A 24,042-nucleotide genomic window follows, 5' to 3' on the forward strand; every position below is an offset into this window, starting at 1 on the left:
GATTGGCTGGAGACAAATGGAACCATCTTGTTTGACGAAGGACCTTTTGCTAACAAGTTGGATGAGTTTTCCATATTGATTAAGTGGGACGATCAAACCAAGACATTCTCATTCTCGTTCCCTTTCTTGCTCTATCTAGGTAGGCAAGATAATTATTTTTATCAGTGCAAGCTCTGACAAAACATCAGTCAAGAACGGCAGCGAGATTCAGCCTGCCTTTACCTAGTAGGTAGCCACCCCTAGTCTGTGTTCCAGAAGCGTGCTGAATTGGTCCCAAACCCGACACTATGGTGAGGAGGCAAGTTCTCAGCGCTGTTGTTAGTCCGATAGTTGACTGGACCCTGAATTGATCGAGAATCATTCAGCAGGTGATTCTTGCTTCTCTCTTTCAGCATGATATATAGCCGGGTGTGCCGTTTATGTGGACAAAAGTGCCAGGCTGGGGTTGAGTGCTTTAAAACTAACACACACCAGCAAGTAAATTTTCACTGACCTGACGGTTATCTTATGGGCCGAGGCTAATACTAGAGGGGCTGGAGATAAGCCGTGTGTTCTGAAGGGTTGAGCACCCATCTGAGCCTGGGTCTATTGGATGAATTAAGATCCCTCAAATGGCGTGCCAACGTTTGGATGTGACCTTGGAGGGACATGACTGGGCTGGGCTGGACTGGTAGCCTGGGCATACTGGGCTTTCGTCAAGATGCGTTATCTTGAGAGGAGATAGGCGTTGGATGGCTTCTTGGTCTTCAAATTGAAGCGTTTGGATGCTCGAAATATCTCCCATTTTCCGACCCAAAGAATTGACCAAACAGAATACGTGAACAAGACTCCAGCTGTGTTTTCAACAAAAGGTCCAAAAAATTCGACATACTGAGAGGCCACAGAAGGACCATCAGAGCTCTGCAGTTGACATGGTCTAAGCTTGTTCTATCCCCAATCAAGAAGGTGGTCTAGATTGAACCATGCCGTTGTCCGCGATAGCCAATGCATAGAGAACAACACTACGGCCCAAGACGTCTAGTGCCGGGTTCTGATGGGAGTGCCAATCTTTTCTTCGCGGGGAGTGACCCTCCTTGTCCCTTGGGGCTGAGAATCCCCCCCAGTTCCAGTCCCAGTCAGTCTCAGTCTGTATAACCACACCCGCAAAGCAGCAGCCGCTGTCGGCATCTTCTTTTGCCTGCTTCAACATCACCTCACGACACCAGAAGATCAAGCCCAGGCTGTTGTTGTCGCTGTCATAGCGGGTTTAAACCCACGCACTGCCGTCGGTTTGCTGTCGCTTTTGCTGTCTGTCCGTTTGCTATCTGCAAAGGATATCCATTAACCACCATGGCGCCCTCTCTCTTTCGCAAGCGCCATGAGGCCGAGGATATTATTCCTATCCCCGGCCCCCTCGAGACTGTCTCCGCCTCCGGTCGCGATTATCTCGAGAACCTTCAGCAATTCGAAAAGTCGCACAAGTTCGATCCCAACTTGCCCATCGACGACCTCACCGATGTGGACGCCGCTATCGCGACAGGAAATGCTGAGAAGGGAATTGAGATTGAGCACGCGCTCATGGAAGACAACAGTCCCTATCCTGAAGTCCGATCTGTCGTCCGAAACTACGATGTTGACGTCCCCGCCAACACCATCCGTGCTTGGGTCATTGGCCTGGTTCTGTGCACTATCGGCTCTGGTGTTAACATGCTCTTCTCGCTGCGAAACCCTAGTGTCACGGTCACTACCTATGTTGTCCAGCTTGTCGCATACCCTTTTGGTCTGGGCTGGGACTTGATCATGCCCGATCGTGAATGGAACTTATTCGGCCTCAAATTCAACCTGAAGCCTGGTAAATTCAACTACAAGGAGCATGTGGTGATTGTCGCCATGTCAAATGTAAGCACAACTTCTTGATATACCTCAGCACTCACTAATTCCGTATCAAGGCTGCCTATGGTGGTGGCGTCCTCTACGCAACCGATGTACTTCTTGCCCAGCAGATTTTCTATGGCCAGGAGTTTGGCTGGGCGTTCCAGATACTGTTCGGCATAACTACTCTTTGTACTGGTTATGGACTGGCTGGCCTTGCCCGTCGTTTCTTAGTGTGGCCAGCTGCCATGATCTGGCCTACTGATCTAGTCAACTGCGCCTTGTTTTACACGCTTCACGACCACTCTGGTTCCGACCCCACCAAAACCAACGGTTGGAAGATGGGACGTTATAGATGGTTCCTGATTGTGGGATGTGGAGGCTTCGTTTGGTACTGGTTCCCCGGCTGGATCTTCAAGGGACTGTCCTACTTCACTTGGGTTTGCTGGATTGCGCCTCACAACGTTACCGTTAACAAGCTCTTCGGTGGCATGACTGGTTATGGCTTGATGCCTACATCCTTCGACTGGACCGTGTACAGCGGCTACCTGCAGTCTCCCTTGATCCCGCCATTCCACGCCGTTGCCAACGTCATCGTGGGTATTGTCGTTTTCTTCATTTGCATATCAATGGGAATTCACTTTACAGGTACATGGTATGCGGATTACTTCCCCGTTCAGTCATCCGAGTCCTACGATAACACAGGCGCCATCTACAATGTCTCAAGGATCCTTGACAGCAACTTCCACTTCAACGAGACAGCGTACAAGGAGTACTCGCCGCTCTTTTTACCGACACAATTCGCTCTTTCGTATGGATTGTCTTTCGCAGCTGTGACGGCTGTCGTCGTGCACGTTGTACTCTACCATGGACACGAAATCTGGAGGCAATTCAAGCTTGCCCGTAACCAGGAGGACGATGTCCACATGCGCCTAATGAAGAAGTACCGAGATGCAGAGGACTGGTGGTATGCTGGTAAGTTTAAATCCTTGATATTTGATCACTAATGAGTGATACTGATCGTAAATAGCTCTGTTCATCGTCATGGTAGCCATCTCGATTGGTGTCATTGCTGGCTGGCCGACTGGTTTTCCAGTCTGGGCCTACTTCATCTGCCTTCTCATCCCCGTGTTGTGGCTCATCCCCATTGGTGTTGTTCAGGCCATCACCAACATTCAGCTCGGTCTCAACGTTTTGACAGAGTTTATCATTGGTTACATGGTTCCTGGCCGTCCCATGGCTATGATGATGTTCAAGAACTACGGCTACATCTGTATGGGCCAGGCACTCTACTTTGCCCAGGACCTCAAGCTCGGTCATTACATGAAGGTCCCTCCTCGTGTTATGTTTTCTTCGCAGCTCGTCGCGTCTATTTGGTCGGCTATTGTACAGATTTGTGTGATGAACTGGGCTCTTGGTCATATCCCCGACGTTTGTGCCATTGACCAACCCAACAACTACACCTGCCCAGGAGGTCGTGTCTTTTACACAGCCTCTGTTATTTGGGGAGCCATCGGCCCAGCCCGTATCTTCAGCCACGGTGCCATTTACTCATCTCTCCAGTGGTTCTGGCTGGTGGGTGCTGTCACGCCTATCATTACATGGCTTCTCGCTCGCAAGTGGCCGCGTTCAATCTGGCGCTATGTCAGCACCCCTCTGATTTATGGAGGTGCTGGTATGCTGCCTCCCGCCTCTGTCTACATTTATCTCTGCTGGGGTATTGTCGGTGCTTTCTTCAACCGCTTTGTCAAGAGGAGATACACTGGCTGGTGGCTGCAGTACAACTACGTCACATCGGCAGCTCTGGACTGTGGTCTCATCATGTCGACTATGGTAATCTTCTTCACACTGTACTTGACGAGTGCATCTCCTCCGAACTGGTGGGGAAATTATGGTGCCATGGAGACAATGGATTGGAAGACGCATGCTATTTCAAAATCGGTGCCTGAAGGAACCATTATTGGGCCTTCAACATGGAACTGAGGTTTTCGACTTTATAAAGAGTGACGGTTATGAATATGTGTTATACGTGCTTGGAAAGCGAGATTTGGCGATTGATGGTTTATCGGCGTTATGGTCTAGGTTGTGTGCTATTTACATAATGATTTTTGGTTACATGTGCGAGATACCTCAATAACGGTTGATGTTTATTGACGTTGATTGACGTTAGAAAAGATTCAGTCTAATGATATAAGGGAACAATTCAATCCAAGAATACCTACGTAGTCTAATCATCCATTCCACTTCAATTCATAACTGTCTATACTTAAATATTGACCAATGAACAGCTTTGTTGATCAATTTGTTTAAATGACCCATATCTGTCCCACCGCTAGAAAGAAGGTGCAACCAGTCGCTCTTGCCCCAGTCACGTGCCTTTCACATCACATGACGATCGAAACTGCCACACCTTCCGTTTCTTAGGGTTGTAAATTCGCACTCCGCCAAAAAAAGGTCTCCCAAATTGAGAATTTCTCGATCGCCATCCAACTAACCGCCCAAACACCACAGCCAAGATGAGTACGTCGCTGCCTGTCAGCTGCTGCTCGCGAAACGACAGCAGATGATCCTCTCGAAAGCAATTCCGCAGTTTTGCTAATGCGTTTCAACAGCGAAGGGTACCTCCAGCTTCGGTAAGCGTCACAACAAGACGCACACCCTGTGCCGACGATGCGGTTAGTTCTTATGCCCTCTGGTCTCTCCCTTCAGGCATCCCTCGATACGCGCAATGGGATACGCGACAAAGAAAGACGACATCGAAAATTAGACGATTGCGAACGTTGAAGAATGTCTGAGCGGAGGGGCTCGAAAATTATTAAAAATGGATCGGAAAACTGATGGAATATCTCTAGGTCGCCGCTCTCTTCACGTCCAGAAGCATGAGTGCTCTTCTTGCGGTTACCCTGCTGCCAAGATCCGCAAGTGTACGTGAACATCTCACAGATATTCGTCGACAATTTCGATATCGAAACAAACACCCAATACTGTTGAACTGCAGTACTGACCTGGCTTTACAGACAACTGGTCCGAGAAGGCTAAGCGAAGAAAGACCGTCGGTACCGGCCGCACTCGCTACCTCAAGGATGTGTCCCGACGATTCAAGAACGGTTTCCAGACTGGCACACCCAAGGGTGCCCGTGGCGCTACTGCCGAGAAGGCCTAAACGGGGACTGCATCCCTTCTGATCCCCTCCACCACCTCTCCGGCCCTATCCCTCTTCAACCACGGACGTTCGAAACACCCATTCTTTCGAGCACGCGCATATCAACAATAACGGTTCTCTCATAACATGAACTGAGACCGCAGGGGAATCTGGTTGGAACTGGAGTAAGGTGGTGGCTGGGGCGGTTGTGTTTGTTGGTTCGTGGATGAAGGACCTCTAAAGGGACGGCTTGGAGCATGGGCACGGTGTTTTACATGTTTGAGCAAGGAAGTAAAAAAAAGAACCCCTTTGCTCTTCTGAGATTCCATAGGGTTTCGGTTACGAGGTTCTGAAATGGCATCTTGATTCTGCATGAACATGCCTATAGTTCTTGGACAGGGCATACGTGAGAAAACACTTGCCCTGGCAATTGACGCATTTGTGCATGATACCCTTGAAACATAACCCAAACTCTATTCGGCGGTAAGCTATCATTTGCGGTGATCAAGCTTGATTTTTACAACATATTTATGATCGTTGTGTCATTCGTAGTATTCGTGTTTTCTCGTATCTAGATTTTCATGTCCCCCTCTCGAAGACTTTAACACCACTGTCCGCAACAATATGGTAAAGGTATTCGGCAGCACCTCCTATCCCTTCGATATCAGGTCCTGTAATGCGGACGACACCACTGACATCCCTTGCTGTTCCTGTGTCCAACATGCGCAGAGCCAAAACAACGTCAGACGTATGAGCTATCGAGAGCACAAGGCTGGCGTGCTCTCGTTCGAGGGTAGTAGCTTGGGCAGCAACCAGGGATGTGTCGGCAGAGAGTGTGAGAAGAGTGCTGTGAACAAGCTGAGAGATTCGAGTTAGATATTGTCATCGACCTTTACGAGCTGGTGTAAACTTACACTGCGGAGGCCGAGAACGAGGTTTTGTAATGTGAGGCTTGTGGTTGACTCATCAGTGACAGCAAGTAAGGCATCGAGTTGGTCAATGATGAGAACTTTGCGTGAGGCTTTCAAGTCCCCAATAGCGCCTTCGATTTCCTTCTTGATATCTGCAAGATCAGTACCTCGAAGCGCTCTCTCTTTTCGTGCACCTGGTGCTTGGGGCTTGCTGTCACCGTAGATTCCCGTGAGTCCATCTACGAAAGTGAAGCGTCCTGTTCTGCTGTGGGCATCAAGATCTAATCCCTGGAGTAGTATGAGTCTCATGTATCTATGGAGAAGAATTGCTGTAAAGACAAGGGACCTCACCAGCTTCGTAGAACCCTCTTTCCAGAAAGCGCCATCTCTCATAAAACTGACCAGCACCACACCTGTGTCTTTGGTGCTCTCGTCGCCATCTGTGCTTCCTCTCAGGTATGAGTACACATGTCGTAGAAGCAGCCAATTTGAACTCGCGCCGAGTACGCTTGTGACAAGACTGAGTGAGCCTTCTGAGGGAAGAGCAAGATATGGCTCTAAGATATGAGGTATCCGTGACACGGAAGCCATTTTGTGGGCTGTATCAACAAGGTTGTTTGGTTGATATTAAAGATTTTGAGGTTCGATTGTACTGTGCGAGAAGTGTCATAGTGGAGCGTAAGTTTTGGGAGAAATAACCTAGCTCAACACTGCTACCCGGCATAGGTAGGTGCCGAACACTTCTCGAATTATCGAACTTGATCAGATTTACGAATGCACTTCCTCTATATTTTTCTAGAGCGCCGGGTTTTTCACAAGAAAATAGTCATGCTCCTCTAATTGATTATTGTCTGATCTCTCATAGTTAGTGTGCGGTCCTGAGGTTTAACTCGCAATGTGTGTGGCCAAGTCTCCTTGGCTGAATTGTCGATTGTCCAGAAATCACAAGATGGTTATGGAGTAATGATGCACTGAATAAAGGCCTTACTATTGCTGATAGATGACAGGGAGCTACTACTGTTCGTTTCTTACCATTGTGCTCCCAACTGAGAGATGTTCACTAGGAATATGCTGGGGCTGGAATAGTGTCCCAATGATCAGATGCTATAGCATAGCTTCTCACCAACACTCATATGAAATTTTCATATGTACCAAGTGATAGTATGTAAGGACTGCATCCGTGACAAATATCCAGGACGTGTCGCGTACGGAATATACTAGAGGCAGGGTACATGTAATCAGTACTAGTTTTGAAAATGTCCAAAATACCGGCTCTGTCTCATTAAACTTCATACTGCAGTTCAGAAGTGATATTATAGATAGTGATCTGTACATAACCAGATTATAATTGTCATGACTTGCTGAACAAACCTCCAAAGAGCGATGATCCTCCGCCGCCTCCTCCACGGCCTCCATGTCTCCTCGCTTCGGTTCTGATCCATTCCTTTAGGAAATCTCGATCAGCAAGCTTTCTGGCATCAGAAAGCTTGGTAGCCGTCTGAGCTTCCCCGCCGTCAAAGCTCAGAAGCGTGGGGATGCTGGTAATCATGTAAGTCATGGCCAGGTTGGGATCCCCCGACATGATATCTGGTGAGTCAAACTCGACAGTAGCAAGAGATACTCCACCTTCCTCCTCGCCAACACCAGACTCGACGAGGTCGTGAAGGAGGGGACTGACAGCTTTGCATGTTGAGCACCACGAAGCGGACCAGAAAGTCAGCAGGGGTGTGCGGGACGATGTTGAAAGTGAAAGGTAGGTTGAGAAAGAGTCATTGTTGCGGATACTAGCTGGCGGTCAACAAACAAGCTATTTCTCGGCGTACGAAGACCCAGACAGCGATCGGCAAATAAGGGTTGCAAAGGAGGGAACATGTGCGGAGACATATGATCTGTCAAAGCAACGCGATTCGACTTACGGGGCATATATTTGGTTCTTGGCTTGTCGCGGTGTGCTTGATGAGATTGAGACTCGTTGAATTAAGACAGCCCGCAAAGATGACGTTTTGCAGTATAGCGGGCGTAGTCCAGCGCGTAGAAAAAATGTATGCATTTTTTTTTTGTGCGGTCGGTGTTGATTTCAAGGATACAAGAAGGAAAGTGTCAAAACACAACAATCTGACACTGCAGTAACAATTGAGCCTCAATAATGGGTGAACGGGATGAAACCATGGAATGCGAGCAGATTCTCGAGGTTAGCTGCCCAGCCTCAGCAATGATGTAATAATGCTTCCAGCATACCGTATCTCCCGCAGCGACCCTTGGTCCAGTGGCTCCAGGACCCTTCGATAGGCGGGGGTTGCAGAACCCACTGGGGACAGTTCACAGTGAGATAAGCCAGTAATAGGACGCACGGGACACCGTTTAAACGCCATAAGTCGGTCACGCGTGCAGCATCTACAATAAACGAAACTTGGTTTAACCTGGAATCGATCGTGTTTAATGACTCTGCCGCCGCTCCCGCTGGTGACTATCGCTATTGTTATTGTCACCAGGCCCCGAATCCTACCATATTGGATGCGTGGGAGTGGAGTTGGGCCCCGGTGATCCAACGTTAACCTTACTCGTGTTAGAATGGCAGGCTGAACGAGCAGTTGAAAATTAACCTTTCATGCTTGGCTTTGCTTGGGTCTGTCCAGTGCCCTTACCTATCAAGGAATATGGACGGACCCTTGTTAATCTATCTCAAGTATCGTATCTGCCTACCTACTAGTGATACACATATATCTAGATGATCGTGTCCTCCCGTTGTTGTCGTACCATCTCCCTCTCTCCGTGTGTATACCAAGACTCGAGCGGCCTCTCCCCTTCGATTTCCTTGTTTTCTAGCTATCATATTGGCAGGATTCTTATTGTCTTTGTTCCTGAAGGATTTGACGACAGCCAGCATACACAAGCGATCTTCTCACGACACTCCACAATTTATTGGACCTTTATGCCTTCCATTACTTCGCTACACTAACGACCTGCCTCCCAACCTTTCCATATCATTCCTATCATAAATCCTTCATCTCCATCTTCATCTGCATATGCCCTGAAACTACCTAGAAATCCTTCATCCTTCATCCTACTTCTTCCAGTCTTCATTCAGCTTGGTAGACCTATAGACGAAATACGTTCAACTCCTGAAATCGACCACACCAAGTTTCTATTTATCAAGGTCGTCTCACTCGGTCCACAGGCATTGCGCCTAGCCCGCTCTTTGCCCCAGAGAAAATTTACAATATCAGAAAATTCTTTGTGTCTTAAAATTATTGTCTTGTAAAGACTGTCATCATGTCAGAAAACACCAATGTGCCCAGATGGCGGCGCTTTCTGGGCGTCAGCCCTGGCGCCGGCTCTACCGACGCCCCCCCTCAGAACGATGCTTACGGGCCGTCAAAATGGAGCATGGGAGTTTTGAACGATAAAAAGACCATTGAGGTTCCAGGTAAGTACAAAAATATCTTGATCTGGTGAACATGACAATGCTAACGCGCCGCAGGCTCTGTTCTTCTTCTTGCATCCCATCGCAATGAACCGCTTGGTCTGCGAAACGTTCATGCGAGAAACTCCCATTCTTCTATTCCCACTGGCTTTGTTGTCGATGAGCGGAGAGCATCAGCCTCGTCAGCAGCCGCGGCGGCGGCAGCAGCATCAGTTGCGGCGGAAAGCCATCGGCCAGCAAGTTCAAGTCGCCCGGCCAGTGCAAATGAAGGCAAGAAGAAGACAAGTGACGGTGCGATCATCCTGGAACCTCAACCCGAGGAATCAGGAAATGACCCCTTGAATTGGCCATCCTGGAAACGAGATGCTGCTCTTTTGTCACTTGGCTTTTACTGCATGATTGGTGGTGGCACCACTCCCTTGATTGCCGCTGGCTTCACGGATGTCGCTGAAGAGTACAACGTCGACGTCGAGAGAGTGGCTCTAACTACTGGACTTTACATGATGGGCATGGGCCTTGGTTCAGTTGTGTTCTCGCCAACTGCCATTCTTTATGGTAAGCGCCCAGTATACTTGGCCAGCTCCGTCATGTTCATTGGCACATCGCTCTGGTCTGCATGGTCTCCAAGCTTCAACTCTCTACTGGCCGCCAGAGTCTTTCAAGGCTTCGCCGTCGCACCAGTCGAATGTCTCCCGTCAGCTACAATCGCCGAGATCTTTTTCCTTCACGAGCGAGCATACCGTATTGGCATCTATACCCTCCTTTTGCTTGGTGGCAAGAACTTGGTCCCTCTTGTTAGCGCAGTCATTATTGGCAGTCTCGGATGGCGCTGGACCTTCTGGATCTTAGCTATGATCATTGGTTTGGGCGCTGTACTCCTCTTCTTATTCGTCCCCGAGACATTTTGGGATCGAACACCTCACGCAAGACCCAAGCATCCTTCAAAGAGGCCGAGCTTCCTCCGCCGACTCTCATCTCGTCATCACCAGGTTCAACAACCCACAGAAGAAAAGGTATTGGAGCCCGAGCATGGAGAACATTCAGTTGATGTGCCTCCTGCCCAAGATGGACGACAGTCGCCTGCTCCCTCCCATCACTCCCACCACCACCGGGCTAGAAACCTCCATGTGGGCTTCGCCGGGCCTGACGCTACTGACAAAGAGACCGCAGCTCCCGAAGTCGACGCTGGCTCGCCCAAGGCATTGGCGGATTTTTCGGATAAAGACTCGACTTTACCTTCTGGTGCTGATACCGGAAGTGGAAGCGGTTCCGTCAACAACTCATTCAAGTTGGGCCCAACCCTCGAGAACGAAAAGTTGAACGCTTCGGACGTTGAGGGCCTACCGAAAGTCCAGGCATACACGCATAACCTCCGCCAACAACCCCCGAAGTCGTTCACTCAAACTCTGAAGCCTTGGCATGGAAGACTCAATGGTGACAATTGGTTCAAGGTTATGATCCGCCCATTCGTACTCTTTGCCTATCCTGCCGTTTTGTGGTCATCTGCCGTGTATGCTTGCTCTGTCGGCTGGCTGATTGTCATCTCCGAGTCGATTGCCATGATTTACCGCGACCGAGAGTCTTATAACTTCACTGCTCTCCAGACTGGTCTGGTGTATATCTCGCCGTTCATCGGCGGCATCCTAGGAACCGGTGTTGCAGGCAAGGTCAGCGATATCATTGTCAAGATGATGTCTCGTCGTAATGGCGGACTTTACGAGCCCGAGTTCCGTCTTGTCATGGCCATCCCTATCCTAATTACTACCTGTATTGGTCTTATGGGATTTGGGTGGTCGGCCGAGGAGAAAGACCATTGGATGGTCCCTACCTTCTTCTTTGGTGTTGTTTCGTTTGGATGTTCGCTTGGCTCGACAACAGCCATCACGTTCTGCGTCGACAGTTACCGTCAATACGCAGGAGAGGCTTTGGTGACTCTCAACTTCTCCAAGAATATCCTACACGGTCTTGTCTTCAGTCTCTTTGTTACCCATTGGCTCCACGGAGATGGTCCTAAGATGGTCTATATCTGGATTGGTATAATCCAGCTGGCCTTGATGCTTTGCACGATTCCCATGTACATTTATGGCAAGAGGGCTCGCATGTGGACGGTCCGGGCCAACTTGATGGAGAAGTTCTGATTGTAGCACGTTTTTATTGTCTTGTTTCGACGCATCATATGCATTCTGATAAAGGTGTTTTGCACTCGCACTCATTGGCACGACAAACAGGAGTTTGGGTTTCTGTATTACTTGCATCCCACGGGGTAGCACGCAAGTGCTACAGTACGGCATGACTTGCATATTAGCATTTGGTAGAATGATAGCGCTCAGAATAACACTGAAATGTTCGCCCCTACATATTTATCCACAAGAGAGTACAACCTGTGAACACATGCCACGAACATTATTTGGCACAACAAACTACCACCGCCAAACTTTTGAAACATATCTAGAGGTATCCTTGTTCATCTAATTCGTTCATCGGGAATTTATTTAAACTATGTCTTAGCTTACCCGTTCTATGGTAATGTGCTAACGCTGGAAGCCTGTGATATATCCGATCGATCCGAGATATCGTCACACGCCCTCACAGATGACACACGACGCTTGTCGCGTGTTGTCAGGCGACATCGTAAACGTAATATGGTTATACCGATGTATACTCTAACACGTGTAAAGTGCACCTCCATGGTTTGGATCCGGCAAATAAACAACATTATACGTGTTCCATCGTAGTTCTGATGTCTTTGTTTCAAGGTTGGATTGAGAGTGCATGTATCTCTATTCATCGGGGTTCCAAATACTACTTCCCTCCGGGATGAAGCCGAGTCGCTCGGTTCAAGGAGCACTTTTTAGCAGATGCGTATTGCCCAAGTTGTATCAACATGTCCAATGCTACATGACTAGGCCGCAGGAAGGCCAATTGGCTCCAGATACCCAAGACTTTGATTTTCGTCTCTATAAAAAGACAGAAGATCTTATGGAAAAACAGAGAAAGCTTGTCAATCAACAATTCTTGGTGAGTCTTTTATCATAATGTGAAATTGCTCTGTTGTAATGGTATATATGCGCCATATGCAAGACCTACCCATGCCATTCAAAGATACAAGACTCAACGCCCCTTTCTTTTCTCTTTTATATACATGCCAGGATTTGTTCTTCTTTCCCTGTGCTTACAAAACACGGCTCACATCCTGGCTGCCTCATAGTTCATATAACTCCTATATACGCTTGTGTCACGACCGCTGCGTATAGGTCATCCGTAGTTTATCGTTAGAAGTCGAAGAGATAATGCTGGCTTACATGAGGACACAGTCGCCCTCCTGCTTCTGATCCATCTTGCTTCGAGAGATACGCTCACGCTGGCGTGCGCCATTCTTGCCTGCGCCCCGTTTCAAATCCTCTAGTCGCTCGCGAGCTTTAGGGAAGTCTTGGGCTACAAATAATTGTTAGTTATATATCTTTTTTTGTCAATGTGATTGCACTCACCGGCTGCTCGCCAATACCAACGCTTTGCGTCCTCAAGATTCGGCGCGGCACCAATGCCTACCTCTGTGAAGTATCCCATAGCATACTCCGCCTTGGCCAGACCTGCAATGGCAGCTTTTCGGGCCCATAGGTATGCTTCTGTGTCACTCTGTCCCATCACACCTTCACTACCTGTTAAGTACCAGCCGCTTAGAGCGAGCTCTGCTTGGTGCTCCTCCTGTGTTGCCGCTTTCGAATACCACTGAATGGACTGTCGAGGATCAATTGGGCAACCCAACAATCCATACTCAAAGGCACAGCCAAGTCGGTACTGCGAAAATTTGTACCCCAAATTGGCAGATTGAAGGAACAAGTTATAGGCGTATGCCTCGTCTCGAATGATAACATCATTTGGCTGCGCTGACTCGTACAGCAACCCTAACTCATGTAGAGCATGGGGGTTATCCTTGTCGGCTCGTTCTGCTGCTCGTTTCAACCAGCCCACGGCTTCTCTCGGGTTTCTAGGTTGGCCAAGAAGCCCCTTTAACAATATCATTCCGACCTTGTACATCGCTGGAGGATCACCCAGAGTTGCAGCTCGCTTATACCATTGAATCGCCTTCATTGGATCCTTCCGCGTACCACCACCATCTTCGTGACCGATTTCACAACATACTGCAGTTCGGTAAGCTGCTGCAGCATGTCCAAGTTTGGCGGCAGACTGGTACTGGGTGAAAGCCTCCTTGTAATCAGCCTCACCGAAGAGACCTCTTCCAAGGCAATCGGCTAGCAAAAACATAGCATCTGGGTTCTGAGCGTTTGCAAGCTTCTTGAGAATTTTGTGACAATCGATCAGGTAACGTTCACGGGCCCTAGAACGTTGCTTAGGGTCTGGCATCTTGGGTGCCAGCACATCGGCAGCTTCAACCAGCTTCTTGGCTAGCCTCAAGGCCGAGTCCTGGTCGTTCGCGTTGCTTTTAATAAGCATTCGGAGATGCTCCAGTTCTTGAGTTGTGACGGGACCTTCTTCTCTAATGGGTGGCTGCGAACCATTGTTACGAGGCGGCGATTGTTGCTGCTGCTGCTGATACTGGGGCTGTCGCTGTGTCTGGAGCTGGGGCTGTGGTCGAGGTGCTGGTGTAGAAGCCCCATAGTTCCGGACTGGTGCTGGCTTGCTACCCATATGAACCATAGTGTCTTGCATCAAGCCCGGGCGGATGGGCGTAGGATGTGTAGGGAGGCCATCCATGGTCACTGGTTCTCTAGTATGAGCATCGTTCATCGCTACCGGTGCGCTCGGTCCCCTGGGTGGGAGCTGGCTGTAATCTTGATCATAACCTGCCTGGTACTTGCTCATAGGTGGCATAGGAGGGACTGCAGGGACGTCTGGTACATCCCCAGCCATTTCAAAGATGGCTGTTTGAGGTTGACGGAGCATTGGCTGAGATTTTGCATGGTTAAGTACTGCGGTTTGATGGGCTACACGCTGAGGCTGTTCATTGGTAGGACGCATTGACTGTTCGAAAGAATCGCGTTGCCCTGGGCCAGATGCCGCATCGAAGTCAGGAAGGCTGGTTCGATTCTGCTGAGGGTTCTGCCCGTAATCTGGGTTGCTATTCCGTTGGGGATCGAGGTAGGCGTCGTATACTTCTTCGTATGAAGCCCTCGGTGGGGTTTGGTATGCGCTTTCGTCGTTATAGCCACCGCTATATGGAGCAGCCTGGCCTCCCTGAGGGCCGGGCGTATATAGTCGCTGAGGGGGCGCCCTGTGACCGCCAGCAGTCGAAGGCCGTTGAGGTATCCCTCGACCGGCAGGGGTGCTGTATTGCATTGACTCCATCTGTTGAGGGGGTGGCATGTTCGACGTCTGTCTCATGTCGTCCACTGGCATGGTTCGGCTTCGCGCTGGGGGTCCAAACCCACCCACGGGAGGTTCTTGCGAACCATGATACCCATTATCATAATCACTATAACCACCTTGAGGCCCATAACCTGTATTTTGTCTTGGGGGAGGCCCTTGAGGATATCCTCTGGGAGGAGGCCCACGACCCCCATTTCCTGGATGTCGTCCGTACTCGCCTTGGCTGTAATGGGTGTCTGAACTTGCGCGTCCAGTTGTTGGCATCATTTGCCTCTGATTCATGTCCATTTTCGACATTTGATCGACCATTTGTTGTTCATAGCCCATGTCCGGTCTTTGTCTGTTTTGCGGCGGATACTGTTGCCCAAATTGGCCGTCTCGAGGACTCATGGGAGGAGTATTCATCTGTTTTCGGCGGGCTTTTTTCTCTTTGATGAGTTAAGTAGCAAGTTGTGATGTGAAGGGGACTCACCTGTAGGATCTGAATTCGTAGCATGCGGTCCTGGACGCATACCATTCTGCGTAGGATGTCTATTTGACATGCCCAGACCTGGACCTCCTCGAGGAGGAGGAAGGCGCTGTGGGCCACGATGAGGATCAGCCGTTTGTGAACGAGGAATTGGCCCTCCGTGAGGACCAGGCATCGGGCGTCCGCTACGTCCATACAGGTCGTGGGGAGGTGGCCCTCTGCCGTAGTTCTGGTCTTGATATTGCCCTCCATATCCCTGATTAGAACCTCCGTCATATTCATCATAGCCATGGCCTCTTTGATGCCGATCGTAGTGTGGTTGTGTTCCGTATTGCTGCGGCGGCGCACCACCATGTTGTCGCGGGGCAGGTCTGGGCGGCCCTTGTTGCTGTTGGCCACCGTAACCACCTTCGTACAGAGATGCCATGGTCACGGTTCGATGGCTAAAGAATAGAAGAGCTTCAGTTTCGCCTCGTCGGTTATGTTTATCGGCTATGAAGAAGACAATATGAGTTCATAGGTCGGTTGGCGCAAAATCGGGTTCAATCACTGTCGCATGGCGTGCCGCAGCTACGGCAACTGGGTTCCCAGTAGGCGTGTGATCGGCAGTCCGGATCGCGGAACTAGTGTAAGAGAGTCGATTGTGATCTCACCACAAGAGGTGGTGAAAAGAATACAAAAAGACAGTAATACTCTTGAGTCTGTCGACAGCTATTAAGAAAATGCGAGGAAAGCACCAATTGTTCGCTGATCAGAAACCAAAGAGGGTGATAGTGATAAGTGAATGCTTTGAGGAATAAGGATAGCCTCAGCCAGAATCAATATGTCTGATGGACAGGTAGAAATGCCTTTCGAGCGATGCAAATTAAAAGAGGATGGGGAATCCCTTTATGTTTGGTCATCCGAAACGGCAAAGCTCATGGATAAGAGGTCAGGTTGCCTCCAACCTCCAACGTGACCTGCCCCCGGGTTTGTTGCCATATTAGCTGCAGCCCAGTAGAACCCGTCCAACTTCTTCAATAGGACCTAGAGCATGTGGAGTGAGGGCGCTAAATCTACAGTGGCTTTTCGGGTCGTTTATGCCCGTTTTCCAGGTTACCTTGAGTGGATACTGTCCTGCATGCGGGTGGTACCTTACTTGACGTTTAACCCCTGTTAGCCAGGTCGGAAGAAGTTTTGAGACTGCGCGATGAAAGGCTCCAGGGGCATCGCATCATTTATTAATACTCACCCCCGGGGCCTTACTTATTTTATGTGTCAGGTGTACTGAGGTAGCGTTAGGCCTGTCGCAAGATAATTAAGCGACCCGGCATCAAGGACATGCCGATGAGAGAACGCATGGGTAAAGCGTATCCATATACCTAGGTAAGTACATACTGTATAGGTAGTACTTCGGTTTTCCACAATTATGAACGGATTAAACGGGCTGTGAAGGTTTTCCCATTCCAACAGGACGAGAGATTGGGCGCTTCGCCGTTGCCGGCGCATACATAACTATTTGTGGCTTGAACCAGCCCCTGGCTGTTCAACGGCGACGTTGACCGGTTCTACCACGCCCTCTTACTATTGCCGCGCTGTATAGTAGGATTCGACGTGTCAATGCCTGGTTGAGACAAAGCTTTGTTGTGTATCACAATGCTGGTCATTATAACTCAGTGACCTAATGGTGTTATGGAAACTAGTAATACCATCGACTCCATGCGAACAAGAATTGCTGAAGACTGGTCAAAGTCGAAACAAATCAATAAAACGAATGATCCTTTGAAAGCCGTGTCTATTTTCTTGACAGACCCCTGGTAGCCCTAAGCACGGTTCCTCGCATATCATCATCTGTGGATCTGACCAAGACACATGGTTTCCTGTCAACGAACGATTCATAGGTAGTGTTTCCGGAGAGTTAGAGGAGCCCTGTGGCGGCTAATCGGCGCTAGATACCTGCTGTAGGCTGCTAGAAGACTTCCCCCTCCCAGTACTTGTGCGTAGTCTTATAGACAGAACCTGGTATCATGTTCGCGCTTGGCACTCTGGGTGTATTGACGTCAGGAGAGATCTTCTGGTGCACTCTTGGCTGAAGTTGCGAACTCACAAGCTTGATCCTATGGTAAAGGTTGGGCAAGTGCCTGGGAGGGTGTGTATAACCGACAAAGCCGGAGACTTGTCCACCCGATCTAGTTTCCTGCGACACGATTTGTCAAGTGAGCATCCAAGCTGAAATTGTCTACTAGCCAGTAAGAAGCTCCGGAACGTCTTATTCGGGAAGAGGGCTCTTCGCCACCTCCCAGCGACTCGTTCGGTACGAGAATGTAAATTCGAGCTACGGAAAGCTGAGATAATGGTATGAGCCTCGTAAAGGGCTTGTCCAATCGATGCTGCTATTCGTACCCCCAAAGCTGAGCCTCCAGAGATTGTTAATGGAGGAATGAAGAACCTGCATAAAACAGTCGACGACTCTATAGGTTCGTTTGCACATTGGCAGCCATTCCCATATTTCATAGAGAATACATCACTATGCAAAGGACTGCGGCCAAAATATCCATTGATATCGCAACCTGAAATAAGTACTCTTCAATTACAGCATAGTTAGCTTGGTATGTCAGTCGGGCCCGGGTGAAGATTGGTTCCGTGACCGCTTTCCCAATCAAACCGCCCACCAATGAAGGAATACTGCCAAATCAATGACGGATGCAGAATCGTGAAAATCATCATTGGAACAACCAGCGCCCAGTCCAATCCGACCGTATTCACGGACTACTCTGTGCGAATTGAGTCTTTGCGAAATTTACTGCATCTTACCATTGCAATGGCAGCTAAGCAGCCGTCTTCAAGGTGGTGGTTTTGGACCAAGGTCGTTATGGGGTACGGATTCTATGATCATAGCATACCCGCGAAACCACAGGCTAATACATTGATGCAGTGGTGCTGTCGTCGCTGTTGGCGGCCCAGCCTTCACCATGTGGTTGACACCTACCGAGGAAGAACTTCGATCAAGATATAACCCCGAACTACGCAAGAAGAGTCTAGAGAACCGCGAAGAGCGACAACAAGATTTCGATGACTTTGTGACCCGATTGAAGGAGTATTCAAAGTCTGACAAGCCTAGTACGTTTGTCTTGTTACTTCGACCTCAACCACTAATCAGTTGGCAGTCTGGATCGTTGTGAAGGAGGAAGAGGAGCGAAAGCGAAAGAACGCCGCCGCTGCTGCAAAGGCGTCGAAAGTCGAGACCGAGACCCGACGAGAAGAGATGAGAAGAGAGGCTGGCCTAGATGCGAAATAGGTTCGTCAATGGCCGTGTATATTAAACACTATCTTTACTTGTAAGACTATGAAGAATGATCAAGGGACGACTCATGTACAACAGCTGGGTAACCTGGGAAGCCAGTTGGAGGGTTAAGAAATCACTTGGAGTTGGTATATTACCTGGTAATTCGTTGAAACAAAAATGCTTTCATTCTTTGTCTTCGATTCAATCCTAATAATGTTTTCTATCAAATCAGATATGAATGCAGATTCTGTTACAACGATACCCATTGCAGTGTGAATAAAAAAGTCGAATCTTGGGAAAGCATTTGTACCTTTTATTAATACCAATTATACTCAAAAATTGTTCTAGCATGATTTCACTGCTTTTATTCAGTTGTTCACTACTCAAGCAAATGAACTGAAGCTCTGAGTTACCCCACGAGCTGACTGAGCCTGTAACGTCACGTCCTACCTTTAGCTGGTGGTTTTAAGCAAAGCACCCCTACCGAGCCTAAGGGCGGAGCGCCCAGAGCCCCTCCTCATCCTCGGCGAAATGGTAGTTCCACAGGCGAAAACTCTTGGCACGCACAAAATCTACTTTGACTTATCACCACTGATTCGAAGCCGACGGCGACAAACAGCTAATTAACCAAGCCTAACTACTGGTACGTTACCCGACCCGCGCATGCACGAATTCACGATCAATTCCTCTCCGAATAATCGATTTATACCGTTCGAATTCGACCCCGACTGACGAGTTTTGTTCCAGTTTCGATCGAGTCCCCCGATCCCCCGCAATCGAATTTCGCCCATCATGTCCGACGTCCAAGAACGCCTCAAGAAGCTCGGCCTCGGTGCCCGAACTGGTACGTGATTTTTGCGCAATTTTGAAATTATCTCTGAGGTGGGAGCAAAAAGCTGATATATAATACAGGGTATGTTTGCGCATAACGAGGCTTATACGCCGTCACAGCCGAACATCGCAGCTAACGGAACGACTTAGTGGAAAGGGTACCCCCCGACGAAAGGTCAAGCGCGCACCTGCCCGCTCCGGTGCCGACGACAAGAAGCTTCAGCTCGCCCTTAAGAAGCTGAACACCCAGCCCATCCAGGCCATCGAGGAGGTCAACATGTTCAAGCAGGACGGAAACGTCATCCACTTTGCTGCCCCCAAGGGTTAGTCATCCCACTTTGTTGTTGTGCGCGGGGCTTTGGTGTATACTGACATGTGCCCTTCCATCCCGACAGTCCACGCCGCTGTCCCCTCCAACACCTTCGCCATCTACGGTAACGGTGAGGACAAGGAGCTCACTGAGCTTGTCCCCGGCATCCTTAACCAGCTCGGCCCCGACTCCCTTGCTTCTCTCCGCAAGCTCGCTGAGAGCTACCAGAACCTCCAGAAGGAGAAGGGTGAGGACGACGACGAGATCCCCGACCTTGTCGAGGGTGAGAACTTCGAGGGAGAGCCCAAGGTCGAGTAAATTTCCTCCAGAAAAACTCGAGGGCGATGGGGCAGTGAGATCGTAGGCATGTCCGGCCAAGAGGCTGGCTAGTTTCTCCTGCGAGGCGGGTTTTATGTTTTCCCCCTTATGGGTGGATAGTCGTAACAATCACTCCCCGGCTCTCTATTTCGAGTAGCTGAGGAGTAGGTACGGGTATGCAAAAGGTCACAGCTTGGGAACGGTCGCGGTGGAATGGCGATTTATGCTGGCTGAGGTTGATTGATCTGTACAAACAAACAAAAAATACGACTTACATCGGGAGAAATACCAATCTCTAATGATGTCAATGATTGCTACGCTTTTCTAGTTGGAAATCTGATCCCCCGTCATTCCTAATCCACCCTACAAGTGCCGTCTCGCGCGCCTCTTCCTTAACTCTTCTTCTATGAGCTGTTAGCTGGCCTTGCTTTACATCCCGATAAGTACAAGACTTGAGATATAGTGCTGTGGCAGAGCACCCGGCACCGAGTCTATCGGCAAGGTCCCCGGCTGCCTCCCACATGCGTTGTCTTGACATGCGACTTGCTGCATTTGTGTTGAAAGCTTTCCGACCTTGAATAACTCCCCCGATTATGTTCTCTTCAAACCCTGAAGATGACCACGTTGCTGCAAGATTGCTTGCCGATATCTTATCAGCCCGAGCTTTCACGGCTATTTTTGAGAATTCAAACTCCAGACCAGTTGTCAAGGTTGAGAATTGCTTGAAAGAATATCCTCCCAACCACATCTTACCAGCCAAAGGTTTCAATCTACCTTCTTCTGAAAAAGCCCGTCTACAAGCGACTTCAGAATGTTGGGATTCTGGCAATACGATACTGTGAATGTATGCGTTGGTTGTGTCAATAAAAAGTGATGATAGAGCTGAGAGGAGCGAAGTGCACTGTTTAAGTGCTAGTTTGTCGGAGCAGGACTTGGAGAGCGTTGGCGGTGCATCTCCTCGAGCAGGCTTTCGCCTAACAATACCAGTTCGAGAAAAGCAGGCTCGCCCTAACAGAGAGGTATCGGCATTTGGATCAGGAGTCCTGGTTGTGGGTGTTGGGGCCTCCCATGCTGAAGCATCTTCTTGGGCGGCCATTGTGAGCTCCATGCTGGCATCGCCACCTGTTTGAGTCAGGGATAAAATCGACGGCGATCTGGGAATGTCATACATGGCGCTTCTGAGCAGTACATATGCAGTCTTACATCGTCTTTAACCTGGAAAGACTGTGGACACATTCCATCGCTGTTGGGTATATTCTTTTTTCTCTGCAAAATGCTCAATTTGTTTTCATTTTCCAGGAGACTTTGACATTCGTCAAGCAGAAAGCGATTAAAAGTCCTGATGGCCAGGATCTCGGCATGCCAGTCATGGATGCCAACACCGTTCGACTGTGCTATTTTCGACACCGGAAGGCATTTCATGCCAGTTCTACGTAATCAAACTTAGAATCGAAGCAAGCCATGAGAGCCTGATATATCTTACGCCAGAGCAAGACAGGTCAAGACCCCGTTCTGTTCAGCAACGATGCCACTCAGAGGAACCCATTCATGTAAACCATTATCGCGAACGGCAGGTTTCCGTTTTGCAGGTAACTTGTGGAATTGCTGCAATACTGCTTGCGCAATCAAATCAGCCTGTGAAGACATCTAAGCATCCATGCCTAGATTATTCAAGACCCGGGTTGGTCCCTGAATGAATGGATTAGCAAACGAGTGGTTTGTGACAACCAATGGTGATATAAGTGAAGCTGAGCCTCTTCCCAGGATGTTGCACCGACGATTCTCCGGTTTCAGTGAATGAAGTGCCCTGAAGCCCGCTGTGGATGCGCAGCTGCACGTGATAGCATTCGCCAAATCAGATCTAGCGATTCGCCTGCCCTAGGTCGCTTAGTCATTTAGCACACAATCCGAGCGAAATTGACTGCCCGTAGACAATCGACCCCCCTCAACTTCCATTTGCAATCGCCAATCCACGGTCAACTACACAACACCTTGTCGCCTTTAACGCACAACCAGCGACAAGATGCGAACCTACGAGGACACCTTCTCCGGCGCGAGAATCTACCCTGGCAAGGTACGCTCCTTCTGCCATTTACCCCGTTGATGCGATCCGGTCGATTATCGAAATGCGAAGTTCCAAGTCGCTGGAGGTGGATGATGACGATGATGGATCGCATGGACAAGGCACACTTGGTGCTGAACAAGATGAGGACATCAAAGGCTAACGGATATCGCTTTACAGGGTAAGCTCTACGTCCGTGGCGACAGCAAGATCTTCCGATTCCAGAACGGCAAGTCGGAGTCTCTCTTCCTCCAAAGGAAGAACCCCCGCCGTATCGCATGGACCGTCCTCTACCGCCGACAGCACCGCAAGGGTATCTCTGAGGTATGCAACAATTAAAAGCCGGCAGCACTTAACACGAATCCCCTCACTGCTGCTGGCTCTCCCATCCTTTGCTATATGACAGAACTGACGCATTCTACAGGAGGTTGCCAAGAAGCGAACCCGCCGCACTGTCAAGGCTCAGCGTGGTATCGTTGGTGCTTCTCTCGACGTGATCAAGGAGAAGCGCAACATCCGACCCGAGGCCCGTTCCGCTGCCCGCGCCCAGGCCATCAAGGAGAGCAAGGAGAAGAAGCAGGCCGAGGCTGCTACCAAGAAGTCCGAGAAGGCTAAGCTCGCTGCCCAGGCCTCCAAGGGCCAGGCTGTCCGACAGGTCAGCAAGCAGGGTGCCAAGGGCTCTGCTCCCAAGGTCCAGGCCAAGACCCGTTAAATTAGGAATGGAACTTGAGCGAGGATGAAAATGGGAGAGTGGAGTCCGTGGTTCTTGTGTCTTTGTCCGGCCGGTTCTTCTACAATCTCGGGTGCATGGAATGCCAATAGGGTGCATTGATAGTTGAAATGCAAAATGGTCAAACAAACAAACAGACAACGCATCTGATTCTTGTCGTGACGAACAAGGGATGTGCAGTTATGCGGTGGCTGGGTAAATACCTCACGGCGTTATTCAGGAAACTAGCAACTTAGCTTGTTAGATAACGACACAATGCCTTACGATGCAAGACCAGACGTCACGGGAATCGCTTCAATTAGATTGTGTTCAATGGTATTCATGTAGTTTGTCTCTATTCTATTGTTGTCTCATACGCTCGTATATATTCTGTCTTGAGAATCTCTTGTGCGAGTAAACTGGATTACAAATGAGCAAGGACACCAAGGGCACCAGACTTCTCGATGCTGCCGGGCTCATCATTGGAGGCGTAGACGATCCTGCCATGGTCAACAATCACGGCGAAACGGCCAGTTCTCTCGCCCAAGTTCCAGCCGATGCTGGTGGAGAACTTGGCATTGTGGTCGGACATGAAGAGCTAGCCATGTTAGTATTGTATCTTGGTAATAGAGAGGTTCCGAAAGACTTACAATCTTGTCATCTGTAATTCCATTGGCCTTGGCCCAACCATGCATGACAAATGCGTCGTTGACAGCAATGACGATGACCTGGTCAACGCCCTTGGCCTTGATCTTGTCAATGTTCTCGACGTAGGAAGGAACGTGAGATCCACTGCAAGTAGGAGTGAAAGCACCGGGGACGGAGACAACGACAACCTTCTTATCCTTGAACTCTACAGAACAATGTCAGTATGGAACTCGAGTAAGATATAAGAGGACATCGCTTACCATGACTGGCGTTGTAGTTGGTGGGAGCGCCGCAGGTAGAGAATTCAGCGATCTCAGGAGTGGGCTTGATGTAGCTGAAGAAGACACCTTCGGGGAAGTTGGCGCCGACCTTGAGTTCAGACATTTTGAATGTGTTGGTGAGGGTTGTGGTTTTGGTGTTGGGTTTCTTTTGTGATGATGAAAGGGCCAAGGTTTGATGTGTATTAGGATGCGAGAAGAGAGATGGAGTCAACAGAGTTCATGGAAATATATAGAATATTGGGTTGGTAGCAGCTTCTCGTTCCAGGTAGTCGTCCGTGTCTGAACTATGCCGCTCTTTCCCCAAGGCACTCTAGAGCCAACGTGGGATTCTCCGCCTTTACCTGGCCCTCAGGGTATCAGAAAAATTGACCGTTGGAAGCATAAAAGACGAAATTAGTAGGTCACTTTATACTCCTTAGACTATAGTTCTTAGACTACTTATTTTTATACCCTAATACTTGGAAGGCCATTTTTTCTGCTACCCACTAGCTGG

General features: G+C 49.3%; 11 protein-coding genes across 11 annotated transcripts; 6 read left to right on the forward strand and 5 right to left on the reverse strand.

The window, feature by feature from the left end:
- Nucleotides 1-1,122: 1,122 nt before the first annotated feature.
- EDB82DRAFT_496297 (OPT oligopeptide transporter protein-domain-containing protein) lies at nt 1,123-4,144 on the forward strand. Its single transcript, XM_025733704.2, has 3 exons — nt 1,123-1,878; nt 1,929-2,826; nt 2,882-4,144. The coding sequence occupies exons 1-3, from the start codon at nt 1,330-1,332 to the stop codon at nt 3,832-3,834; spliced, it is 2,400 nt and encodes a 799-aa protein (XP_025584584.1). The 5' UTR covers nt 1,123-1,329; the 3' UTR covers nt 3,835-4,144.
- Nucleotides 4,145-4,178: 34 nt separating this feature from the next.
- EDB82DRAFT_142881 (60S ribosomal protein eL37) lies at nt 4,179-5,074 on the forward strand. The gene is made up of 4 exons (XM_025733705.2): nt 4,179-4,371; nt 4,464-4,526; nt 4,704-4,775; nt 4,869-5,074. The coding sequence occupies exons 1-4, from the start codon at nt 4,368-4,370 to the stop codon at nt 5,012-5,014; spliced, it is 285 nt and encodes a 94-aa protein (XP_025584585.1). The 5' UTR covers nt 4,179-4,367; the 3' UTR covers nt 5,015-5,074.
- A 392-nt stretch (nt 5,075-5,466) lies between these two features.
- Nucleotides 5,467-6,573, reverse strand: EDB82DRAFT_142949 (uncharacterized protein). The gene is made up of 3 exons (XM_025733706.2): nt 6,256-6,573; nt 5,908-6,192; nt 5,467-5,851 (listed from the first exon to the last, which is right to left on the reverse strand). Exons 1-3 carry the CDS (start codon nt 6,493-6,495, stop codon nt 5,573-5,575), a joined length of 804 nt encoding a protein of 267 aa, XP_025584586.1. The 5' UTR covers nt 6,496-6,573; the 3' UTR covers nt 5,467-5,572.
- A 586-nt stretch (nt 6,574-7,159) lies between these two features.
- Nucleotides 7,160-8,283, reverse strand: EDB82DRAFT_142968 (uncharacterized protein). Its single transcript, XM_065607062.1, has 3 exons — nt 7,821-8,283; nt 7,506-7,688; nt 7,160-7,442 (listed from the first exon to the last, which is right to left on the reverse strand). The coding sequence occupies exons 1-3, from the start codon at nt 7,952-7,954 to the stop codon at nt 7,256-7,258; spliced, it is 504 nt and encodes a 167-aa protein (XP_065464601.1). The 5' UTR covers nt 7,955-8,283; the 3' UTR covers nt 7,160-7,255.
- A 737-nt stretch (nt 8,284-9,020) lies between these two features.
- EDB82DRAFT_142996 (major facilitator superfamily domain-containing protein) lies at nt 9,021-11,656 on the forward strand. Its single transcript, XM_025733708.2, has 2 exons — nt 9,021-9,331; nt 9,386-11,656. The coding sequence occupies exons 1-2, from the start codon at nt 9,178-9,180 to the stop codon at nt 11,464-11,466; spliced, it is 2,235 nt and encodes a 744-aa protein (XP_025584588.1). The 5' UTR covers nt 9,021-9,177; the 3' UTR covers nt 11,467-11,656.
- A 948-nt stretch (nt 11,657-12,604) lies between these two features.
- Nucleotides 12,605-15,829, reverse strand: EDB82DRAFT_143004 (uncharacterized protein). The gene is made up of 3 exons (XM_025733711.2): nt 15,129-15,829; nt 12,817-15,075; nt 12,605-12,763 (listed from the first exon to the last, which is right to left on the reverse strand). The coding sequence occupies exons 1-3, from the start codon at nt 15,550-15,552 to the stop codon at nt 12,627-12,629; spliced, it is 2,820 nt and encodes a 939-aa protein (XP_025584589.2). The 5' UTR covers nt 15,553-15,829; the 3' UTR covers nt 12,605-12,626.
- Nucleotides 15,830-17,925: 2,096 nt separating this feature from the next.
- Nucleotides 17,926-18,402, forward strand: EDB82DRAFT_523509 (uncharacterized protein; the record flags this gene model as incomplete). The annotated part of the gene is made up of 3 exons (XM_025733712.1): nt 17,926-17,981; nt 18,040-18,224; nt 18,272-18,402. 3 exons carry the CDS (start codon nt 17,926-17,928, stop codon nt 18,400-18,402), a joined length of 372 nt encoding a protein of 123 aa, XP_025584590.1.
- Nucleotides 18,403-18,912: 510 nt separating this feature from the next.
- EDB82DRAFT_496318 (nascent polypeptide-associated complex subunit beta) lies at nt 18,913-20,174 on the forward strand. Its single transcript, XM_065608531.1, has 3 exons — nt 18,913-19,234; nt 19,371-19,544; nt 19,617-20,174. The coding sequence occupies exons 1-3, from the start codon at nt 19,183-19,185 to the stop codon at nt 19,847-19,849; spliced, it is 459 nt and encodes a 152-aa protein (XP_065464602.1). The 5' UTR covers nt 18,913-19,182; the 3' UTR covers nt 19,850-20,174.
- On the reverse strand, nt 20,025-21,912 carry EDB82DRAFT_143081 (adenosine deaminase/editase). Its single transcript, XM_025733714.2, has 3 exons — nt 21,333-21,912; nt 21,019-21,278; nt 20,025-20,971 (listed from the first exon to the last, which is right to left on the reverse strand). Exons 1-3 carry the CDS (start codon nt 21,494-21,496, stop codon nt 20,154-20,156), a joined length of 1,242 nt encoding a protein of 413 aa, XP_025584592.1. The 5' UTR covers nt 21,497-21,912; the 3' UTR covers nt 20,025-20,153.
- On the forward strand, nt 21,587-22,941 carry EDB82DRAFT_496325 (60S ribosomal protein eL24). The gene is made up of 3 exons (XM_025733715.2): nt 21,587-21,923; nt 22,092-22,235; nt 22,336-22,941. Exons 1-3 carry the CDS (start codon nt 21,873-21,875, stop codon nt 22,621-22,623), a joined length of 483 nt encoding a protein of 160 aa, XP_025584593.1. The 5' UTR covers nt 21,587-21,872; the 3' UTR covers nt 22,624-22,941.
- Nucleotides 22,942-24,028, reverse strand: EDB82DRAFT_496329 (Redoxin). The gene is made up of 3 exons (XM_025733716.2): nt 23,529-24,028; nt 23,271-23,473; nt 22,942-23,218 (listed from the first exon to the last, which is right to left on the reverse strand). Exons 1-3 carry the CDS (start codon nt 23,650-23,652, stop codon nt 23,045-23,047), a joined length of 501 nt encoding a protein of 166 aa, XP_025584594.1. The 5' UTR covers nt 23,653-24,028; the 3' UTR covers nt 22,942-23,044.
- Nucleotides 24,029-24,042: the final 14 nt, after the last annotated feature.

Source organism: Fusarium venenatum, assembly GCF_020744135.1.
Source record: "Fusarium venenatum strain MPI-CAGE-CH-0201 chromosome Unknown EDB82scaffold_2, whole genome shotgun sequence".
Lineage (NCBI taxonomy): Eukaryota > Fungi > Ascomycota > Sordariomycetes > Hypocreales > Nectriaceae > Fusarium > Fusarium venenatum.

Excerpts from the sequence above, each read along its gene's own strand:
- EDB82DRAFT_496318 (XM_065608531.1), top strand. The coding sequence starts at position 19,183 with ATGTCCGACGTCCAAGAACGCCTCAAGAAGCTCGGCCTCGGTGCCCGA. Across the intron at positions 19,235-19,370 it reads CGGCCTCGGTGCCCGAACTG|GTGGAAAGGGTACCCCCCGA; the intron begins GTACGTGATTTT and ends CGGAACGACTTA. Across the intron at positions 19,545-19,616 it reads CCACTTTGCTGCCCCCAAGG|TCCACGCCGCTGTCCCCTCC; the intron begins GTTAGTCATCCC and ends CCATCCCGACAG.
- EDB82DRAFT_143004 (XM_025733711.2), bottom strand. The coding sequence starts at position 15,552 with ATGGCATCTCTGTACGAAGGTGGTTACGGTGGCCAACAGCAACAAGGG. Across the intron at positions 15,076-15,128 it reads TACGAATTCAGATCCTACAG|CCCGCCGAAAACAGATGAAT; the intron begins GTGAGTCCCCTT and ends AAGAGAAAAAAG. Across the intron at positions 12,764-12,816 it reads TTGGTATTGGCGAGCAGCCG|CCCAAGACTTCCCTAAAGCT; the intron begins GTGAGTGCAATC and ends AATTATTTGTAG.
- EDB82DRAFT_142968 (XM_065607062.1), bottom strand. The coding sequence starts at position 7,954 with ATGCATACATTTTTTCTACGCGCTGGACTACGCCCGCTATACTGCAAA. Across the intron at positions 7,689-7,820 it reads AAGAACCAAATATATGCCCC|TATCCGCAACAATGACTCTT; the intron begins GTAAGTCGAATC and ends ACCGCCAGCTAG. Across the intron at positions 7,443-7,505 it reads GTATCTCTTGCTACTGTCGA|CATCCCCACGCTTCTGAGCT; the intron begins GTTTGACTCACC and ends CATGATTACCAG.
- EDB82DRAFT_496329 (XM_025733716.2), bottom strand. The coding sequence starts at position 23,652 with ATGTCTGAACTCAAGGTCGGCGCCAACTTCCCCGAAGGTGTCTTCTTC. Across the intron at positions 23,474-23,528 it reads CAACTACAACGCCAGTCATG|AGTTCAAGGATAAGAAGGTT; the intron begins GTAAGCGATGTC and ends ATTGTTCTGTAG. Across the intron at positions 23,219-23,270 it reads GAATTACAGATGACAAGATT|CTCTTCATGTCCGACCACAA; the intron begins GTAAGTCTTTCG and ends TAACATGGCTAG.
- EDB82DRAFT_142881 (XM_025733705.2), top strand. Across the intron at positions 4,527-4,703 it reads CACCCTGTGCCGACGATGCG|GTCGCCGCTCTCTTCACGTC; the intron begins GTTAGTTCTTAT and ends GAATATCTCTAG. Across the intron at positions 4,776-4,868 it reads TGCTGCCAAGATCCGCAAGT|ACAACTGGTCCGAGAAGGCT; the intron begins GTACGTGAACAT and ends CTGGCTTTACAG.
- EDB82DRAFT_142996 (XM_025733708.2), top strand. The coding sequence starts at position 9,178 with ATGTCAGAAAACACCAATGTGCCCAGATGGCGGCGCTTTCTGGGCGTC. Across the intron at positions 9,332-9,385 it reads AAAGACCATTGAGGTTCCAG|GCTCTGTTCTTCTTCTTGCA; the intron begins GTAAGTACAAAA and ends AACGCGCCGCAG.
- EDB82DRAFT_143081 (XM_025733714.2), bottom strand. The coding sequence starts at position 21,496 with ATGTCTTCACAGGCTGATTTGATTGCGCAAGCAGTATTGCAGCAATTC. Across the intron at positions 21,279-21,332 it reads TTGACCTGTCTTGCTCTGGC|AACTGGCATGAAATGCCTTC; the intron begins GTAAGATATATC and ends TTGATTACGTAG. Across the intron at positions 20,972-21,018 it reads GTACTGCTCAGAAGCGCCAT|GTGGCGATGCCAGCATGGAG; the intron begins GTATGACATTCC and ends TGACTCAAACAG.
- EDB82DRAFT_496325 (XM_025733715.2), top strand. The coding sequence starts at position 21,873 with ATGCGAACCTACGAGGACACCTTCTCCGGCGCGAGAATCTACCCTGGC. Across the intron at positions 21,924-22,091 it reads CGAGAATCTACCCTGGCAAG|GGTAAGCTCTACGTCCGTGG; the intron begins GTACGCTCCTTC and ends ATCGCTTTACAG. Across the intron at positions 22,236-22,335 it reads ACCGCAAGGGTATCTCTGAG|GAGGTTGCCAAGAAGCGAAC; the intron begins GTATGCAACAAT and ends CGCATTCTACAG.
- EDB82DRAFT_142949 (XM_025733706.2), bottom strand. The coding sequence starts at position 6,495 with ATGGCTTCCGTGTCACGGATACCTCATATCTTAGAGCCATATCTTGCT. Across the intron at positions 6,193-6,255 it reads AAGAGGGTTCTACGAAGCTG|GGATTAGATCTTGATGCCCA; the intron begins GTGAGGTCCCTT and ends ATACTACTCCAG. Across the intron at positions 5,852-5,907 it reads TCGTTCTCGGCCTCCGCAGT|CTTGTTCACAGCACTCTTCT; the intron begins GTAAGTTTACAC and ends CGAATCTCTCAG.
- EDB82DRAFT_496297 (XM_025733704.2), top strand. The coding sequence starts at position 1,330 with ATGGCGCCCTCTCTCTTTCGCAAGCGCCATGAGGCCGAGGATATTATT. Across the intron at positions 1,879-1,928 it reads TGATTGTCGCCATGTCAAAT|GCTGCCTATGGTGGTGGCGT; the intron begins GTAAGCACAACT and ends TTCCGTATCAAG. Across the intron at positions 2,827-2,881 it reads AGAGGACTGGTGGTATGCTG|CTCTGTTCATCGTCATGGTA; the intron begins GTAAGTTTAAAT and ends GATCGTAAATAG.